The following is a 21827-nucleotide window of genomic DNA, read 5'->3' as shown; positions in this document are numbered from 1 at the left end:
ATTTTCAAAATGGGAATTATACACAGGGAAGCCTGAAGGACATCTCAAAACAGTTACTGAACCGCTTCTAAATTCTTATCTATCCCAAAACATACTCTTATCACACTGTTTACTTTGCAATTATCATAGGACAAGGAAAAGCCCAGGAGGGCTTGAAGGTCTTAAAGTAAAATGAAAAACAATTCCAAACTAATACCATATTTTTGATATGATAAGGAACACCTTTAAAAATAATCGAAACATCAGTTTCAATGCTTCATGTGGCCAAAGAAAGCAATTCAAGCAAAAGGTCCAAAATCTTGACTTGGGGTCAAAATTTTCCACAATTTTTGATCGGTGATGATCCGGATGATATCTTTCTTTGTCTGTGAAGCAGACAATTCATATTAGTAAGCCGATCAGCATTATTCCAGGGGAAATACCTTGTGATGATGTCCCTGGGCAAGGACCGAGTCATGCCTGACCCTTTGGGGGGATGCCGCTTTTGCAACGTTTCCTTGGCAGACTTTAGCGGGGTGGTTTGCCACCGACACAGTGGTGGTTTACTTCAGGATTATTCATATGGGTATATTCAAGGTATAGTGTAAATAATTCAAAACTTTTCTCTGCTAAACGTCTTGTTGAGTAAAACAGCTCCTCAGCCCTCTCTGAAAGTCAACTCTGCTGTGAACAGAGGAAGTCAGACAAAATAGTCACTAAACTGAAATTCATAATAGCCTCATTAAACAAAAAGCATGATTAGGAGCAATTCTATTTACTTCTTTCATTTTTCAGATTTGGTGTAAAAATATATCCACAATCACCCAGTGAAAGCAGCCAAGATCCTGTCCTTGGTAATATTCCATCCAGAAGACCTGATCTTTAGACATTCTGTAAGGGTACTGACGTCCTCTTAGAATCCCTGTTGTTATCAAAATATGCAGATGCACTTTTGGAGCTAGGAAAACATATGTAGCAAGTCTGAATCACAGGAAGAAGCTGGGTGGCATCTCTCAGGACTTACATGATTAAATTACCCATCGCCAAACAGAAATGTTAATGTGCCTTATCAAAGGAACACTGTGGTAGAAGAGCATTTAGAAATGGTAGAACTAAAGACCATTGCATGTTTTGGTGAACGTGTTGGACTAGCAGTAGGGGAAGCAAGGACTTGGGTCCAACGACTCTGATCTTTAGCCCTATACACCTTGTTGTTGTGGGGAAAAAATGAAGGAGATAGTACCATCTACACTATCTTGAACTCCTAAGGTGAAAACTAAGTCTAACAACAAACAACGAACATAAATAATGCTAGGTTAATAATACACCTGTATAAAACAGAAGATCTGAAAAGCTTGACATCATTGTGAGCCCAGGTAAGCCTCACTAGAGAAAGGTCTCCTAAAGCATGCCCAATCACTGAAAAGCATCGTCTTAGGTTACCATCACTTCACTTACAAAGGAAGAAAGATCTAACACTAACCAAACAAATAAATATCAGAGCAGTTGATCCAGTAACACACGTCACTCCAGAATGTTTAGGGATGTAAAAGCTGATAATACCACTTTGAATCATGACTGAGAAACAACTTCATTGCCTCGAAACTACTAAGATGTCTTCCAAATGCCTGGAACTAAATAATCTAAAAAATTCAATGATTCCAAAGACAGCAATCTTCATTCAAAGGAAACCTTGAGAACTATGCTTTCAAAAACAGTCTAAATAATAAGTTTGAATACTATAATCCAAACTGGTTATTATTAACATGTGGACTGTATTCAGAAATGCTATCTAGAAAGGGCAAGAGCTGACATATGAAACAGAACTTGTGAAAGAAGCTTTGTGTGAACAAAATTATCTAGGAGACCCAAAATGCAGTAGAGACACTCTAATAACTTTGTAAGAGCAAGGGGGAAGGACCCATTGCCTTCATATCGTTCTTAAAGCCCAGAAAACCTCACTACCAAATTAATCAACAAACCGCAAATGGCTGAAGGGCAGTTGTATAACTTCCTTCTGATTTTCTGACTGGTCACTGACTGCAATAAATAAAAAACTGAAGAGAAATAATTGTCTGACTGAGTTTCAAGAGAAATCAGAAAACGTTATTGTATTAAAGCCCTTGGATAGGCTTTCACACATTAAACTGTAAACAAGCAACTCTGCACCCCACCACAGAAACCAGCTAAATTAGGGAGAAAAAAAATCATCTCCCTCTTGCATGAGTTCACAGAAAAATGTTCCAGCAGATCAAAAACCTGACTCTAATCTTAAATGGTTATGTCATCTTTGCATTTATATTTATTAGGGCATTTTAATGTTTTTATCTTTGTTGTAAACTGCCCAGAGTCCCCCCTTTGGGGGGGGGATGGATGGTGGCTAAATTAATTAATTAAATAAATAAATAAATAAATAAATAAATACTTTGTTGCTATGCTTTATTTTGCTTTTGTTTTTAGCCTCTGATTTCTTTTTCCTTTTTCCTGTTTCATTCTCCTCCCCTGCCCCCTTTTCAGTATGTTTTTTAAAGTTCTTTTTGTTCTCCTTGGTGCATATAATATTTCCCATTATAGTGGGAAATATTTTACATATAAGTTGGTTATTATGTGTTGTCAATTTTAATTTATTTGTACATCTCAGTAATATACTGTGTGTGCATGTGTGCGTGCATGTGTTTTTAATATCCCCTTTTGGAGAAGTAAAATAGGTGTTCAGAATAGGTAGACTGCTGTGTCCTGATTCACTTGAATCACCCATTCGTGGTTGTCCCCCATCTTGTCTGGGTCGATTTTCAGTCATGAACCAGCTCATCTCTGATCTGATAGTTCAGCAGTTCCATAACTTAGCCTCAGTTCGATGAGAAATAGTCACACCGACATGAAGACACACTACCCAAATCCTCTTAGGACTTTGTTGAGCAGTTATGTGAACCAACTTCGCCCTAAATTCATAAAATAACATTTGAGGATTTTATTACTTAAAAAAAAGAAAATGGGATCCAGCAACTGAATGGGAAATCTTTACCTAGTGTGTATAATATTTGATGGGAATATATTACTCTATCTATCTATCTTACTGAGTTTTATACTATACTGGCCTGATTCCAATGAATACCTTTTTCATCTTCTGCAACATATACTCATGCAAAGCAGAAAGCCTTTTCTTACAAAGAGGAAAAGCTGAAATGAAGACAATACTAAAGGAGCCATTTTTGTTGTATAATTCACCAAGTTCAAGATTTTCTTCAAGGAAGCAGAAGCAATACAGTCAAACCTACAAACAGCTGTTTGCTAATCTATTACAACCTCACAAATGGTGTGACTTCCCTGGTCTATTTCTGAGCTTTTGGTTCTTCCTAACGCTTCTTAAAACTGTTGATTTTCTCTCATCAACAAATCACTTGAAATACACATGCACAAGTCTCAGTCTAAATTCAGCCTAAAAAAGGGGGAGAGAGATCTTAACACGAGAGAGAGCTTAACACAAGCATTAGTTAGGGTACGTATTATATGAATACTGTAAACATCTCAGCAAGAATTTCTGAATGATTTCAGAATCCAAGAATTCTAAATTCTGTAATACTGTTGTCTGTGCCTACAGTAAATCTAGTTGGAGGATGATCTGAGAGCAAAATAACTCACCCATTGGTTATTTTAAAATATGTTATTTATAATAAAATTCATGATTAACAATAAATCTTTTATTAAAATAACACATTCGTTGTTGCTTCTGGCCAGCAGCGACCCATTCGGATTCCTCGCTGTTGGTTCTTCTAAACCCAACAGTCCTGTAGCACGAAGCGTTCCACAGGAGCGTTTGAGTAACTTTTAACGGTGACATCAGCACTCTCAAGTTATTGTTCTTTGAAATGTGAATTGATGAACTTGGACAACAGAAAGCCTCATTAACTGGAAGTGCTGTAAATGGCAACACGTCTATTTCTCCCTCTCCCTCTCTGTTTCTCTCTCTCTCTCATGAAAAGAGTAATAATGGCACTAAGTTCAATTTTTTCATTTTGTCTTGGGTATAATGTTTGGCTTGTTGCCATTAGCATAATTCTCTCTGGACCAGAAATTGCAGACAGACATTACTCCCAAGTCATTATTTCATTTTTCCTATCATTGCCCTAGGTATCAAGAAAATCCCCAGTGTTCAAGTACCAACTACTCTTTATTCCACAGTATCAATTATGTATAAAACATTAGAGTAAATAGTTATTTATATATTTATTTATTTCATTTTAGAGCATTAGTCCATCTATTTCCCCCTCTGCAATTCACCCTTAATGAAATCAGATGTTCTTTCCAATATTAAAGGACTTTTAACTAATGTTGATCAAAATCAATTTTATTTAAACTTCTGGAAAGCACTCTAATAGAAATTAGCCAAACAATATAATGCTGCAAGAGCTACAACTGTTAAAAAAATTCACATTTGGCTTTGCAACGTTCTGTTTAGGTAAGTATTAGACTCATATTGTGACTTTTATTTTTCAGTTGTCTGGTATTCTTTGGGTATAATTTTAATTTTTAAACAGGAACTTGGATTATTGAAGTTAAATTCTGTCAGCAGAAACTGGTGTCTTCCTCCACAAAAAAGCTCTGAAATAAGGAGGAAAACTCAAAACATCTTCCACTCCAAAATACTTTATATACTTCTCAACTCGTCTTTAAGATATGTCTTGAACAAGCCCTTTCAGCTAATTCTATGTTATCATGTGTTATAATTACTAATCAAGTAATTCTATTGTTTCTATAAATTCTATATTTATAATTCTATGTAATTCTATGAATTCTATATTTATAATTAAATATACATTTAACTATAAAATCAATGAATACCATATTCATTGATTTTATAATTAAATGTATATTTCTATCATGCTCAAGCAGCTAACAAAGCAAAAATAAATAAAATATAATACACCATTAAGTACAAAATAAAAGTTCACATAAAATGCATCAATGAAGAGAAATAACCTGATCCTGACTGAAAGCTACTTCGACGTCAAATTGGTTTAGAATCAAAGTTCTGAATAAAAATGCCAACAGTCAAAAGGAAAACAGAGATACAATTATCAGGTTCTCCCTTCTCATGGCCAGTTCATTCATGAAAAGCATTTTATAAAATATACATTCCATTAGTCATGGATTCTTAAAAGAATGAGGCATAACTAAAATGCATTTACATATTATCCATCTCATTTTGTGATCTCCCCAGATTTACTTGGGAGAAAACAAGCGACTGATGTTGTGAATCAGCACTTACTATCCATTTTATATGCCCACTGATTTTTTTTCCTCTTAAGGGTCTATTATCAATATTATTTTAAAACTGAATATTTTATATCTCCGTATTTTCTAAAAACACACCCACAGCAAAGTTCTTTTCATATCTGACTTCTGTGGCCAATTTATGGAAGACATGTGGTTTCATATGCCAAAGATTTAAACCCAGACTTTTTTATACAATCAAGCCATTTAACAAAACAACTATTTACATCCCTGACAAAACGTAAATATTGTAACAGCCTGCATTTTAAGAAATTGTTATTAATAGTACATTAGCATAGTAAAAGAAAGGAACAAATGTTGTAACTTACAGTTTTTGTATACAGTTCCAGTCCCAAGCAATTGCCAGCTTCAGTGATTTACTCTGCTTTGCTTACACATCATGCAGGAAGTGCAGGTAAAATCAACATCCCATTTCCATATATACTTTTAAATCAAGGGCTGCTGAGAGATCAAGGAACAGAAGGACTGACGTACCATCAGCATCTTGGCTTTGCCAAATGTCATCAACAACCATGACCAAGACTGTGTCCAGGTTTGAAACCTGACTGTAAAGGGTCCAGATAATCGATTTCCTCAAATAACTTTTGCAAGTGTTAGCCCTGTGAGGAGGCCCAGACAGAAGGACAACCAGGAGTAGTACCTCTATCTTTACTGTAAGGTTACATTAACAGAATCTTGTAAGACTGAAGGAAAGACTCCTCTCCTTTTACTCTCTGGAAAAATACAGAGGGTCCCTCCTGAAATGCTTCTCACGCGCCTTCTTCTCTTTTTGTGGACTGAGTTATCTTTTACATGCCAGTTGTTCAGTCTGCGGGTCTCCCTTCTGTCTCCCAAGGCCATTCCCACATACCACTATAGCAAGTACTGTCCAACCACCTTCTTCAAAAAAGGAAAGGCTGGAGACAGGACAATAACTATCCAGAAGGGGTGGGTCTAGTGATGGCCTCTTCAGGAAGGGGTGTTCTTCTGTCCTTCAAGGCCAGAAGAAACTATGGGCTGCCTTAACAATCCAAGAGAAACCTGGATCTAATAAACAGGTAGCTGAATTCAGTTTGGAGGACCTTGTCCAGGAGTCACAGGTTCAAACTCAGTCCAGATAACCTCACAAGATCACATGCCCCAGGCATCTCACTTTGACCTGTCCAGTTGGAGCACAACTCTGAGCAGATCTGAGCATCTTTATCTGCCAGATAGCATGAGTAGTCCTCAAAACAGCAGTACCAATGATTCTCTGGGAACCATCGGGGAACAGGTCACCCTAAATAGGGCTGCTAGATGGCTGCTGGCAGATGCAATAGGACGGAGAAATAGCGACATTCCACCATCCTTATGCTCACTGTGTAATCTCAGATATGGGCTTTCACTCACATTTATCAGACTGAATTAAACACTAGTGTACCTAGATTAGCCTTAATACTATTGCAAACAACTTGAAGACAATAATCAAGTGGTAAGACATAGACATGAAACTAAAGACCATACAAAAGAATTAAACTGGGTGGGAAAAAATTAATAAAGGTCTGACTGCACAGCAGTAAATTATTCTCTAGTGGCTTGACCTTTGGAAATTATCAGAGATCAGTCTTCACATATAGAACCCTATTTTTATCTGTATCAATTAATCCAATATGAACTGAACACCTATCCTTCACTTAATACTGAAAAATTAATCAAGAGAGCAGAAATACTAAAGACATAATAGAAGAGTGAGCTGTCGCAGAGAAAGTGCCAAGTTTAGTTTTTGCCAAAAATCATTGTTCAGAAATTTAGTATTGGATGCAGGAAGAACATAAAGTCAATTCTCTCCCAGCACACAGCATATAATGTATATACAAGACCATAACAATGGATAGCAATTTTGCCTCTTGGGCAACATTTCATTTATTCAAATCTCACTTCAGTAATTGAACAATCTAAGCAACACTATTTCAGTACTATTTCAAAAGTATTTCAGAAATACTTTTCACAATGCCCCTGGAGTTTCTTACACTACCTTGCTAACATAAAGAATATTAAAACTAATAGCACTTTTCAGAGGAATAAAGGGCCCTCTGTTACTTTTGGACATAATTTCACTCTTCTGAGTGTTCCTATAGGTTTTAAGAATTGTTACAATGAATAAGGCTGTCACTTACTAAAAACCAGCTAAATAGAATTATGCAGAAATAAGAGCTGATGTTCCCAGTTGCAAAGCCTGGAATGACGGGACATTGGCAATTGGAGAAACAAAATATACAACCACCATATCAATCTGGTTTCGTTTTTGTAGGACAAGTGCAAGAGAAAGTACACCCTCTAAAACCCTCCATAGGCATTTTGATCCAACAGAGTGTTTCTAGATGCAGATGGAGATTTTATAACTCAGTGGTGTCAAAAGAGAGCTACAGGGTTTAATTATACCCACACCAATATGTAGATGATGGCTGTGATCAATCACATGTTGTGAGTGCCATACTGGAGAAAATGTGCCAAAACTGACTGTTACTGCCCTTACAGCAGGAAATTCAACATGTGGCACAAACACAGTGAAGTCTATACCTTGTTCATCTTACTAAAAGCATTATGTGAAAGCCTTGATGGGTGGTAGAGATCAAGATCTGTGGGTCCATATGGTGATGGCTATGATATATGGAAGTCTGCAACTTAGAATGTAGAAGTAGTAAATGGTAAAGAACATGAATTAAGAAATGAAATTTGGGAATTTAAGAGCTGGGGGAGGGGGGAAGGACAAAATGCAGTATTTTGAATCAATACATATTTTTTTACCTTAACATGACAGCTAACAGACCTTTTCTTGCATGTAAACAAACTTCGTAGAATTAAACCGATGACCTATTTTTGAGCAGTCTTCTTCAGCTAAATACAGTGGTCCTTCAAACATTACACAAACTGACCACAGCAATCCTTAAGAGTATCTGCTTCCACATCCCTCCAATACACTCAAGGGGAGTATTTTAGAACTTCCAGTATCACTAAAAGCCAAGCAAATTATGGGTAGCTTTAGCAGCAGTTGTTTAAAATAGGCTAACTTTAATGATGCTAGCTGGGTGATTGTAACTCAGAGTAATCAAGATTAACCACAACTCAGGGTTCTGATTACATGGTAAACAGTGGATAGCCTTAGAAAAGGCTAAGGGATGTGTGGACACAGGAACACTCAGGCCTGCTCTCATAAAGTAGCCATGATAAAAGAGTCCCCCTTTTTGGGGGGAGATGGGCAGTGATAAAATTTGATAATAAATAAATAAAATAAAATAATATGACTAACAGAAATTCTCCCAAGACCTTTATCATAAACCTGATGTTTCATTGGTTATTTGAAGATGCCCTTAATATCAAGGTTTTATTTCACATGAAAACTGGAAAGTCAACGACAAAGCTAGAAAGTAAAGGTTTTGTTCCCAATATACTAGTTTCACAGCAGAAAAACTGATGGGCCATTCAAGCACATGGAGTTTGGGGTTTGGCACCCTGGGGTCTGGTGATACGTCATCTTTGACTCTGGATGGGGCTGCAATTCCCTGGACTGAGCTGGTGCACCATTGGGGGTCCTCCTGAAGTCAGGGCTCCAGAGGAGTAGATAGCAGCTGTGGATAGGAGGGCCTTTGTACAGATTTGTCTTGTGTGCCAACTGCACCCTCTCCTGGACCAGGAGCCATGCTTATGGTCACTCATGCCTTAAATCACTTCCCATTTGGATTACTGCAATGCACTTTAAATGGGGCTGCCCTTGAAGACCACCCAAAAGCTGTAACTGCTCCAGAATGCAGCAGTGTCCACAATGCTGAGTTCTTCTAGGTTTGCCCATGTCACACCTCTGTTGCACAAGCTGCACTGGCTCCCAGTTTCCTACTGGGTGCAATTCAGGATGCTGGTTATTACCTTTAAAGCCCCAAGTAACACAGGACCAGGTTATTTACAGGACTGCCTCTGCCTGAGGTGATGGGCTCACCCTACCAGGTCGGACAGAGCAGGCATGCTCCAGGTCCCTTCCCTTAAGGATTACCATCTAGCGGAACCTCAGAAGTGTGCCTTTTCCGCAGCTGCCCCTACCCTGTGGATCAGCCTTCCCTTGGCTGTCTGGCAAGTCCCCACCCTTTTAGCCTTTCAGAAGGCCATCAAGACCTGGTTCCTCCCCCATGCACAGGGGTAGAGTGATGGTGTCTTGGGTTGGTTATTGGGGCATCCCAAGGGGTTGACTGGGCTTTTTATGGATTTTATGGTTCTGGGGTTTTGTTGTTGTTGTGACCTGCCCAGAGTTGCGTTTTAAGATGGGTGACCATATAAATATTTTAAATGAAATAAATGAATGGAATAAAGGCCACTCTGAAGTTGCAGAGATTTAATGCGAACTTGAATCCCCGCAGCAGTGCTACACGTAAACATTAAAAGAAGAAACAGAGGAAATAAATCACTTCATTATTCATAGTAGGTCAATTGTTATTCTGCAATAACAATTGCAAAACCAAAATCTGAAACTATTCTGAAACAGAGAGTATATCAAAGTCAGCTGAATTCTGATCCAAACGGGGAACAATTTCAACACTTTTGGGACCGATTTGGGTATTTCCTAAATGACTGATCTGAATCAGAGCACGATGTTGTTGTTCTTTAAAGGGGGGGCCCTGAGCCGGGTCGGAACAAAGGAAATCCACTTTCAGCTTTCATTTTATTTCTCAGTAAAATGTCAGATGAGCAGATGAAAGGACTGGAGCTGAGTGACCAGCAATTTAACATCCAGCCATATGGCATATTTATCCAATCACAGTAATTAGAGAGAGAGATGTTGGGTCTTCTCCTTTGCCTGAAAATGTCATTTAACTCTGTACAGAACAAATAATATTAATTTTCTTCCTTTAAAAAACTTTAAAGAGCCTAATTCCAGAACCTCTGCACCTGCTTCCTTGAAGCTAGAGGCAGGCTTCATTCTCCCAGATGGGCCACTGTACTTTTCTACCGTAAACATGAATTATAGCAATTTGTGCTTTTTTCATGATGTCTGCCTTGTGCACAAAGCCTTCCTTGACATTTGGATAGTTATGAATGAATCGGTAGAGTAGATATGCATTTTGGCCCATTTTCCTTTATTCTGTTTGCGATGATGAAATGTGACAGTACAAGAATCTATTCAAGACTCAGTTATCAGAAATCTTTCTCCCTAGCATTTATTCTCGAGGCACAATTCTTAACTCAAAAGGTACCTTAACAAAAATTGTAACTGATCTTTCTAAAAATAATTAATTTGCATTGAAAGAAGTAAATCCTTCCACAGAAACAATAAAGGCTGAAAAGAATTTAGAAGTCCTACCCCCACCACCGTCAAAAAAAAAAACCTGAGGTGTTAATTAAATGATCATTTAATCGTGAAATGTAAACACGACATTTTCATCTAGTGACAGCACATCCCATTATAAATCCAGGATAATAAAAGTCCTAGTGTTAATATGCTGAGCCTCATTCCCACAACACTCTTAGGATGCTTTGTCGTGTCTAAGGTTAAGCATCTCGACACAAAACAAAGATTGCAGCACTCAACTTCCAGTTCAATTTTCCCATCGCCCAGTGACCTAGGTAACACTTGGAGCAATAAAGAATAAATTTAATTTCTTCAGCATTTTGTGAGGATTAAGAACAATAGTTGGCCAGCAATGACTTCTTATCCCTGGATTCTTTCAGAGTATTCCTCCAGTTTTAAAAGAAATTCTGATAGTTTAAGACACAGAACAAACAGAACTTTAAATTAGGGGATTTTCAATCAATTTGAACAGTTGGAGGGGAAGCAATCAACTTTCCTTTGAGACTTTCTCAGCTATTCAGTTACTGCAAGCTTTAATCTCTCACAACCATTGCAGCTTGCTGTTGGATGCCCATCTGCATTACTCTGATTTCATTTCCTTCTCTTTTAAAAAAACAAAACAAAACAAAACAAAATGGCATTGGTACACATACATACTCAGTATAAGCCAAGAGTCAAGATGACCTCTTTAATATTACTTTATTTCCATTATATTTAAGGCTGTTATTTATTCTCCCTTTTTGCCCTTCAAGATATTGCCTTAACTTCTAACAAGCTGGTAGATAGTCAAATTTAGCTATTGGAACTTTTATTCTCCTTAGATCCCATACGACTTTTACCCCCAAGGTTTCTTCCTCCTAGAGATATCCCAGCAGAATTGGTTATATTTAAACAATTGTTTCAAACAAATTAAACATATGCATGTTAAAGTTTGCTCAAACAGAAGACGCAACATTTCACAACTTTTGGCCATTAAGTGTGATGTAGACTTCCTCCTGTTTCATAATTCATGGATTTGATCCTTACTGAACTGAAATATACTATTCCTGTTCAAATGAATAATACAGTTTTCCCTACTGTTGGGCTTGAGAAACATGGACCATAAGCACAAGAAGCAACATTAACTGAATCTGCCTTCTATATAAATAGTTTGAGATTTAATTATTATCTGTCTATGCTATATTCTTCTAATGTGGCATTTCAAAATTGGTAGTATTATTTTTATGGGTAGCATTCATACTAAATTAATCAGAAGAATCACCACTGAAATCAGTAAGACAATTTAATCATCATGTCTAATTAAGTAATTAATTTCAGCAAGAGTTAGTTATGACTAACTAAATGCTATTCATTATTCTAGAAATCACTTGCTTCTAAGACTCATATATAAATACAAGTAAATCCTTGTTTTAATTGTTTAATGGGGGAAGGGGGAATGTCTAACAGACTTTGAATATCTGTTAACCGACAAATGTTATTTTAGACCTGCAGCAGATAGCAAACAGATTTTGCCTGCTGCTTCAAAGTCCACTAACCCAGGATCTTCTAAATCAAGAGTTTAGTGTATACTAATGAAATAAACATAATGCACTGAAATAAATAAATAACAATACATAACATCCTGAGGTACAAAATATTTGATGAAAACTTGGTTGTGAAGCTATGAAATGAAGAACTTTCTGAATGTTCATTTCAGAGAGATTCGTCTTGAGCCTTTTTGTTGGTTGAACATTCCAGATTAGATCTGGCTGGGACTCATAAACAAATACAGTGCGTATATTGGCATTTGGAAATCTGTCACCCTCTAGGTATTTGTTCAGCTAGTAATGGTAGCTGAAGGTCACGAATCCTGTGCCACCCACCATCTGCATGCTAAAGGAAACTAAATTATAGTCATTCTTGCCCAAACTCACCTGTTGAAAAGTCTACATTATGAAACTCTGTTATTTGCTATTTTAAGGAAACAACTTTTGAAGTCTTACTTGGCCTATAAATGTACAGCATTCTATTTATGCAAGATGAAATATCAACTTCAGAGGGAGATTTAACATGATTCTCACATGAAAAGTACATTTGAGAACATGGCAAATTGTGTAAAAAAAATTAGTTTCTGTTGCCTGGTAAGAAATAGTTGCATTCTAAGCATTTTCATTTATTAGTATTAAACAAGATTAGTTACTACAGAAGTGTATTTCTGAAGTTTAAAAACTAATTTTTAAAAAATTAAAAAAAAAAACAATATGGCCAAGATAAAATATTAAAGTCATCTGTGGAGCTGACACAATTACATATTATTATGCTGAAATCTACTTCTAATGCATACCATGTGTTGTATAAGAAACCAAAGATATCACAAGCCAGAAAATAAGTGGTTATGATGGGGTTTCTGACTTTTATATCATCTCAGTGTTATAAAGTGTTACCTTATGCTGGCTTCACAAAACTGTTAAGACCTATGCCGCAGGCACATGTTAGCACAAAGTAATCCCATATCATAGATTAAACACTTTAAAGAATACCTTAATCCGCAAGCAAGCAAAGCTATACTGTTAATTTAAAGACGTTAAACCATATGGAAGTGGGATGGAGGGAGAAATAATATTTCAAGAAGTTAACTAAATGAAAAACATTCCTAGGACAAAATTCTCCAGGCAGCAAACTTTAGAGATGATTTAGAAATTCATACCACAATACTATGAAAAATACTCAACATTCAAGATAATGGCTAGTTCATATGTTCCTCTAATTTAGATTCCTGTTCCCAGTATTATCAGTCTAGATAATCCAGATACAAAAAGCATTAAAATTCTCCATCGCCAGTTGAGCAACAAGACCTAAAATGTTGCTTTTAGGTGAATCACAAAACAGTTCAATTCCTACTAATCATATCTGCTGAACTGGAGCACAACCTTCTATTGTAGTTGCATTACAAAACAACTAGTTTTTAACACAATCTTTTTAAATCAAAGAGAAGCAAAATGATATATGAGCTGCTCTGAGCATCTGTTTTCACACACCAGGTAGAAAAGCATCAATATGTATAAATGTCATGGCCTGCCCAGGAAAATATTTCTAATTTAAATTTTGCTAATGAATGTGCATCTTTTCTTTACTTCAAATGGTTTTTATCAAACAAGTTTTGGAAAATTACGAATTGCTACCCATCAGTTCACTCTGGCAAATAAAATAATGCTCAAAGGTGAGAATAATACTAAATTGTACAACGGAGCATTCCTTCTTTTTACACCTCTTAAGCTTAACGGCATTCAGCCTTAAAGCAGTTTAAAAGTAATTAGTGGTTTTGCTAGAATTATTATTATGAATAATGTCCTTGACCAAAAGAATGTATGACAGTACAAAAAAGATGAACGGAACTGCTTGCTGTTGCTTTGCAGAACATACGTTTTGTAGGGCTAACACATTATCTATCTTGCACGCACATATTTTCATTCTTCCCTCCAAGTCCACACCATCTTAAAATAAAAATAAAACAACCTAGCATGTGGCATCTAGACAGGTATTAACATGCAAGAAGCAGAACGGTTCATTTTAAAAATGTAACTGCCATCAAAGAACTTTCACCACTTCTGCTTCAAATATCCTTTGCGTTCCCAGGAAGAGGAATCAGCAGTAGCTATCATGGTAACTCACTCGATGAGTAATAATGTCGATGCGGCTGGACAACGGTAACCGTGGCAACTGTAACCTGCAATTGCTGTGTAACCATTGTCGGATTTATTGTTGCAAGGGCCAAAGAGGCCAGGAGTAAAATAAAGCGGGCAGCTATGGTGCCTGACACATCAAGCACCACGCACTTTAATCATAGCTGGCAGAAATTAACTCAGGAGGAATTCTGCAAGAGCGTTCCATGTACTTTGTGCTTAGGCCTATCGAATGTAGCAGCCCGATTATTACAGATAAATAGGTAGATAAAGAATTTACTCTTGTAGAGACAAAAAAACAAAGCCGTATTAAAATACAAAATATCCAGAATAAAAAGCGTGTTCGCAGCAGGAGCTAAGCATACCTGAATCGTGTTCCATGGTTTCTGAGCTCCACTGCTATGCCAGAACTTAGCCACCTTCCTAGAAACTTCACAGATGTGGTCATTTAGTAGGAAATACACAATTCCCTGTTAGAACTGGCCGTGGTGATTAACTCCATCCTTGAAGGGTGAAAGATAGGGCATGTCAGGAGTACATGTGTGACCATTTCGATTTCTATGTCTGGATAACATATTCATACATATTCTGGATAAGGGTTATTACTGAATCTCCCTGCCAAGGCGACAAAGTGTTTAGTGTGCCAGTCTGAGTGTCAGAGCACAAGTGTCCTAACAGCCAGGAACCACGCTGAGACAAGGAATAGGTCTCTAGTGTTTATACTGCTACATAAGACAGAAAACCCTAACAAACTGAAGAAGCGTGGGAAAAACCCAGACAGATAAACCCCGAAAGGTAAGGCGGGTCTGATCTGTGTCTCTTTGAATGGCTGCTCAACTCCTCAGTACTACGCGTGCGTTTTTCCCCCGGGATAGGGGCCCCCTCCTGCTCAACATCAGTGCTCATGACATCAAGCATACAATCGAAATATTTAGGTGTGATGAAGGGTGGAGCCATGAACCTGCTGTAGAAAGGTCCGAGGTGTTAAACTTCACATATCAAGGTCAAACATTATCTACTTGATCTCACTTCAGGCTTTGTCTAAACCCAGCATTGACAGGTATTGGGGAGAGAGCCCATAATGGGCCAGGTTGGATATTATTTGTTGCTCCACGGCAATTTTTGCAGCAACTCCCTGCCACAGACTGCTGGAGCCAGGGTTTAACTGGCAGAGCCTTAGACAGGCTTCAACAAAGACCTATCCAAGCTCTACCCATACCAGTTAAGCAGAAAATCGTCTCTTATTTCATATTTTTAAAGTGATTAAAAAGTAAAGTCAAGTTAAAGGAAACCAGATAACTCTTAAATAAACTATTAAACTATCTAGTCTGTAGTTCCTGTATTCAGGAATACGGGATCTACAGATTTTTTTTTTTAAGTGCACTTTGTTTGCCAAATCTGTGCCCTGCAGCAAAAGGCAATTGATGAACTGTGGTCTAACCAGTCAAATTAAGCAGTCAAAACTTATTTGCCTCAGATAAGCACTCATGAGGCTATAATGGTTTCCTGAATTAAAGGTTCTTTGCTGATGCGTTCGCCAGAGACAACACATGCGATTCCAGCAAAATACTTGTTGGACAAGAGGCATGAACACAGAAATCATCATGCACAGCTTCAATCCTTTCAAATATGCACCACACAGAGCAGCGAGCATTCACACAGGCAATCTAGCAGCACAACCGTGATTTAAACATTTCTGACACTGTTTGTTACAAGAGTTGGCCGTTAGGCTGCATGGCAAATTTTAGTGCCTCGCAAAAAGTATTTCTGCAGGAAATTTTTGACTATGAAGTATTTAAATCAAGTAAGAAATGCAACGACACCCTCCAGAGGGGGAGGCTATTTGGGGAGGCTAAAGTATTACGTCTTGTTTCCCAAACATTAAACTTACTCCTGCTTGTAGTTTTGTGGTTCTGCCCTATTATACAAGTAGAGTCGATACTATTTTAGAGGGTTCTGTTAATGGATGGGATAAATAGTAACGCTATTTAAATTGGTCTCCTGGCCCAAAACAAGCTTCAACTGTACTTCTATTTCCAGAGAAATGTTTTGACCTGGGCACAGAGTTTGCTCTTAAGTCAGCCAAAGAGAAATTGGAGAAGACAGCAAAGGAATGTATACAGGGGTGCTGGCAGCATCGAACCGTGTCTAATATTCTCTATATAGTGTGTTCCCTTAATGCTGCATTTCCACTGAGCAACAAGCACACGAACCCCTTTCTCTAGCAAGCTGTTCCTTAATTGTAAATATCACATGATTATTCCTGAGAAGCACCCTGAGAGCTTTAATAACTTTCAAAGGTTCGTTGTATACAAAGAAAGTAGCAGAGAAATGCCGGTAACTGAATACAATTGCTACCATGTAAGCAACTGATTATACCCTAATATATAAACATTCTCAAATCACAGCATTTCATCTGAAGAAAAACATGCCTATAGGAATAGAGGTAAATTATTCAATTATATTTATTAAGTTGTTCAAATACAAGGCTTAAGGACACTTATCACGATAGTCTGGTGTACAATAAGCCTTAGGCTTAAAGAATAATTATAATATGTTACAGTTTCCTACATTCCACAATACTAATTTCACACTGTAGATACTGCTATATTCATGGAACTATAGCATTAAAGCTACTATAGTTTTTGGCTATTTAAAATTATTTGATACTACTAAAACATTCCCTTAAAGTTCTATTTATTTTAAAAAATACATAAATGAAACTGTTTCACTCTTCCATAAAAATCTGTTATTTTCATAATCTTTATGAATTAAATTGATTCTCTGGAATGCTGCAGGGGTAGGAACTTAGTTTACCCATTGATGAAGGACTGTATGAATGTGTACCTCAAACCAAATCTGTTTTGACTTTTACATCCATGGATTTGTGAATCTACTCAAATGTCAATTTTTACTACCTAGTCCCAAAGTTGTTAGAGCAAAGTATTGGAAGGAAGGAAGGAAGGAAGGAAGGAAGGAAGGAAGGAAGGAAGGAAGGAAGGAAGGAAGGAAGGAAGGAAGGAAGGAGAATGAAAGCTTAATTCATTTACAAGGAAGAACAATCAGAATATTAAGTAGCTAACATTAACACCATATACCTTATAGCAAAAAAAGTTATAAAAATACTTTGCAGACTTCTACGGATTTAAAAGAAATGGAATGCTAAATGTCACGATGTGGGATTCCAGATTTAAAAGCAAACACTCTTCTACAGAATTACCTTTTCTACTTCAATTTCAATGTATTTACTTCAGAATTTTTTATGTCACTTCTGGGCAAATCTAAGTGACTTAGAAAACTGAAAATACAATCAAGAACATAGAATATAGTAAGAACAGACTAAGTACCCATTTGAATTTACTTTCTGATATCAGAACTGACAGCTTTACAAGGAAGAATACATTTCCAACATGCATGAAATAATTGTAACAGACCCCGAGAATCCAGCAAATACTGAAACATTATCTCTGATGGAGGAAAATTAAAGCATTGACTCTACCAGTAATGATTGCCCATATTGCAATATGGAGCACTAAGCAACATAATACTAAAGTTAGTAATTCAGCACGTTTGTCTGGTATTCCTCGAAAATACAGTAGATGCAATCAAAATGTGGTATTTTTAAATATCAGATACATTCCATTTTGATGGTCGATGTGTGTCTCAAGACAACTTTTTACTGAATTTATCTGCCCTGCTTACTTAAGGAAGGTTCTGTATGTGTATCAGTAAAGCTTATGTTACTACGATATTCTGTGAGGACTGGAAGAGGTTCTGGCCAATACATAGTTCTGTGGGATTTGGAGCTTTTCTTTTGTTCTTTCTTCCAAACAGCAAACCATCACCACAAACTTCTTCAGAGGGGTGTGTCTCAGTTTCAAACATGACTATTACACGGCAAGGGGTGTATCTGTTCAACTTAAGGCCAAAGTACCATTGGCCCTGGGAAACAGGTATGAAACGTTAGCTCCCAGCTTTGCAACTGACAGGCTGAAACCAAATGCAACACTTTTGATCGGTGGCCTCAGAGCAACCCATGTTGATGCCAAAAGGATATCCACGCAATGGTATAACAGAAATATCACTATATGTACCCCAGTATCTGACACCAATAGATAAGATACATCATAGACATGTTTTTTTGTCTCCCTTTTCATGCATCTCATTACTCCAATATGGGTTGAGAGCCAGTTTGGTCTAGTGGTTAAGGTGCTGGGCTAGAAACCAGGAGCCTGTGAGTTCTAGTCCCGCCTTGGGCCTGAAAGCCGGCTGGGTGACCTTGGACCAGTCCCTCTCTCTCAGCCCAAGAGCCAGTCAGGGGTGGTTTGAGAGTTCTAGTCCTGCCTTAGGCGTGGAAGCCAGCTGGGTGGCCTTGGGCCAGTCCCTCTCTCTCATCCCAAGAGCCAATCAGGGGTGATTTGAGAGTTCTAGTCCTGCCTTAGGCCTGTAAGCCAGCTGGGTGGCCTTGGGCCAGTCCCTCTCTCTCAGCCCAAGAGCCAATCAGGCCTGGTTTGAGAGCTCTAGCCCCACCTTAGGCATGAAAGCTGGCTGGGTGATCTTGGGCCATTCCCTCTCTCTCAGCCCAAGAGCCAATCAGGTGTGGTTTGAGAGTTCTAGTCCCGCCTTAGGCACGAAAGCCAGCTGGGTGACCTTGGGCCAGTCCCTCTCTCTCAGCCCAACTTGGTGCAATGTAGACTAGCCTCCTCGTGGTGCACCCCGGGCAACGTGACTTGTCACGGCTAAATAGTCCACACACCTGGCTGCTGGACCTCACAAGGATTTCCCAGCAAGAAAAAGCAGCATGAACACCGAACTGCTATGCCATACAATTAAAAAAAACCCTCCAGTATGTTTGTTGATATATATAGTATATATAATCCCACAACTCAAGAAGCGCGTATGAATCAGAATAGTAGCATCCTTCAAAGCAGTACATCAGTATTGTTTTCTTTAAACTATCCCCTTTGCATATAAAAAGAAGACATTCTGGTAAATCTTCATTCATGAATGTATTCCACGTTATTAAAAAGCCATGGTAAATGAGGAAGCTCCAGATTTTCTCTAGATAGGTTCAAAATAGATTTTACTCAGCTACAGCAAGTGGGGCAAATGTACCCATTATCAGGGAGTAAAAAGAGCAGCCACAGTGTTCTGAATACTTTGGAGCATTTTTTAAAATTTATAAGGTAGAAACATAAAGGAATATGTCAAATGCTTCCAAAACTGACAAGAAAATAAATCTACTTACAATCTGTAGAGTTTGGGGGTCCCAAGAAACAGCAACTCAGAGAGAAGTTGAAGATTATTTCTATTTAGCCTCCTTTATGGAAAAGAAAGAAAATAAAGGGTTACCATTCAAATAATTCTTTTTTTATAAAAATGGACTCTACCAGGAGGTGTCAAAACTATCTTAGCATGAACTGGTCATGCCCTGAAGAGGCAGCTTTAATGACAGGGGTCACACTAAGAAGCATAGGTCACAAGAGCATGGCTAATTTAACATTTTATTTATACACATGAATGTAACATGCACATAAAAGTGTTACAGTCCAACTTGTTTGTACTCTTCCATATCAACAAGTGATGTTTGGCAGCATAAAGAGTAAGCAGAGGGACTCCCTTCCTGGCAGGCTTTTACAGTATCTTTCCACAAGGAGAAAGTGATTTTATTTATCTTATTTAAAGAGAACCAGGGCAATTCATCTTCCTTCAAAGCTGACTGCCAATTAAACTGACACGGGCTGCAGCAAATCACAGCAAAGCACTGAGAGTTTTCCAGCTGTAAAACAGCGGCAAAATCCCTGACATTATGACAGACAAGAAATGGAGGGATGCATATTGGAAGGGAAGACAGGCAAACATGCTGTATGCCCTCTGCATGGAACCTGAGTATTAAGAATGCCATCATCTCAGGAGTATTCAAATGAAGAACCTATTCTACTCCACAAGATGGACAATAATCACTGACTTATATAGGAAAGGAGTTGTTTTGCAAACTGCAATAGCATGCCCAAAGCCATTAATTCTGACTTTGAGACTTGCCATAAGAATCGCTCATAATGGAATGTTATCCTGCCAAGGTAACCTAGCCTTTGATTCCTTTTTGTGTTCCAGCTACCCAGGAAATTAATCTTTTCAGGCTAATTTCCTGAGGTACCCTTTTGATATTTCCTCAGATACCAATTCTGATTAAACTGTGTTCTCCCAAGCAAGAGGACCAAGTCAGCGTACATTAAGCAATGATAAACGCAAATCTTAGTCTGAGGACTGGAAGGGAGACGTAACATTTTTTATAATCAGGACAGAACACAAATAGGCCAACCTTTCTGGGACATGATGGATTGCATCAATTATGGATTGCAAAACAGTTTGTATAGCATCAAAGGAATGTCCCTTACCCAATAAAGTTTAGAGTAAAAGTGCAAACTAGTAAAAAGTGCAAACTGTGGCTACTTGTGGGTAGCAAATCAGGTTCATCACAATTTCTTATAAGAAAAAGTTTGAAAAATTGAAACTAATATTCTCCCTTACATTGTTTAAAGCAAGAACAATTCCCACCACGGTTCCATCCTATCATCAAAAAGAAATATATTCCAACACAAGATATTATAAACATTAATATAGCCAAACGTACACCATATTCAGCAAACATGCTTGCCTTGATCATCTCTGAACTATAAATAAACAAACAAACAAACAAATAAATGGTTCCAAACTGCTCGATTCATTAACCCTTTAGCTGTTTATGCTAACTGTAATTCTTATGGGTTATTTACATGGCAAAGACTTGGAGGGGGAAAAAAACCCAGCTGCCATGGACATGGACATATTCCTTGAACGAAGGGTAAGTGTTAAGGCCTTTGCGTAACTCGAGAGGGTCAGATTTATAAAACTATTATTGCAAATGTAAACAATATGGATTCAAACACTTTTGATGTACTAATTCAGTAATCCTTGATATGCTCCTTATGATGGTCACTGTCTTGTCTACAGGTATTAGAAAAACAAACAAAAAATCCTATTCTTCTTTTTAGAATACTAAAGCATTTGCAATATAGGTCCTCTCAGAATGAATAGGAACTCTAGGAAAGAGGAAAAAACAATTTGGAACCTATTAACATGCATTGGTACATTGTGTATCACCTAAACAGCTAATAAACAAGTCTATGTACTCCATCTTGAATACCTATGAGCAAAGAGTGAGAAAGGAGCATTTCCATCTATCACAGCAAGTTTGAGCCACCACTCTTGACATTAGTATTCTGACTGATTTGAATAAAAGCAAGTGATTCTTAATCCATTCTAGTCCAAGCCTGTAGTTCAGGGCTGTCAAGTCAAAATCAATTATGCTTAGAAATAAATAGTAGGTATGGAAAATAATACTAGAGATTTAGGTCTGACTGGTAATTCTTGAGCATTTCACAATCTTTCTGTTAGATATTTGAAGCATCAAAAGTATTGCTAGGTGGTCTTTAAGGACAATAACTCTTCCCAAGTGGCTTACACAATAAAATAATGTGCATTAAAAACAATAAAACACTATAACATTGACAGTTAAAGCAGACACATCACAGAGCAATGAAACCATCCAAGGG

General features: G+C 37.6%; 1 protein-coding gene across 1 annotated transcript in view; it reads right to left on the bottom strand.

Annotated features, from left to right (window-relative positions):
• The window catches only part of SLIT2 (slit guidance ligand 2), a 242110-nt gene that overhangs the window by 190858 nt on the left and 29425 nt on the right, over nucleotides 1-21827 (bottom strand). Inside the window, exon 4 of the mRNA XM_063309788.1 lies at nucleotides 19481-19552. Within this exon, the coding sequence (XP_063165858.1) occupies nucleotides 19481-19552 (72 nt within the window). The remainder of the gene's footprint in view (nucleotides 1-19480; nucleotides 19553-21827) is intronic.

This window comes from Candoia aspera, chromosome 8 (genome assembly GCF_035149785.1).
Source record: "Candoia aspera isolate rCanAsp1 chromosome 8, rCanAsp1.hap2, whole genome shotgun sequence".
In the NCBI taxonomy this organism is placed as follows: domain Eukaryota; kingdom Metazoa; phylum Chordata; class Lepidosauria; order Squamata; family Boidae; genus Candoia; species Candoia aspera.
The sequence above is the reverse complement of the archived record's forward strand: the minus strand, read 5'-3'. Positions and strand labels throughout refer to the sequence as shown.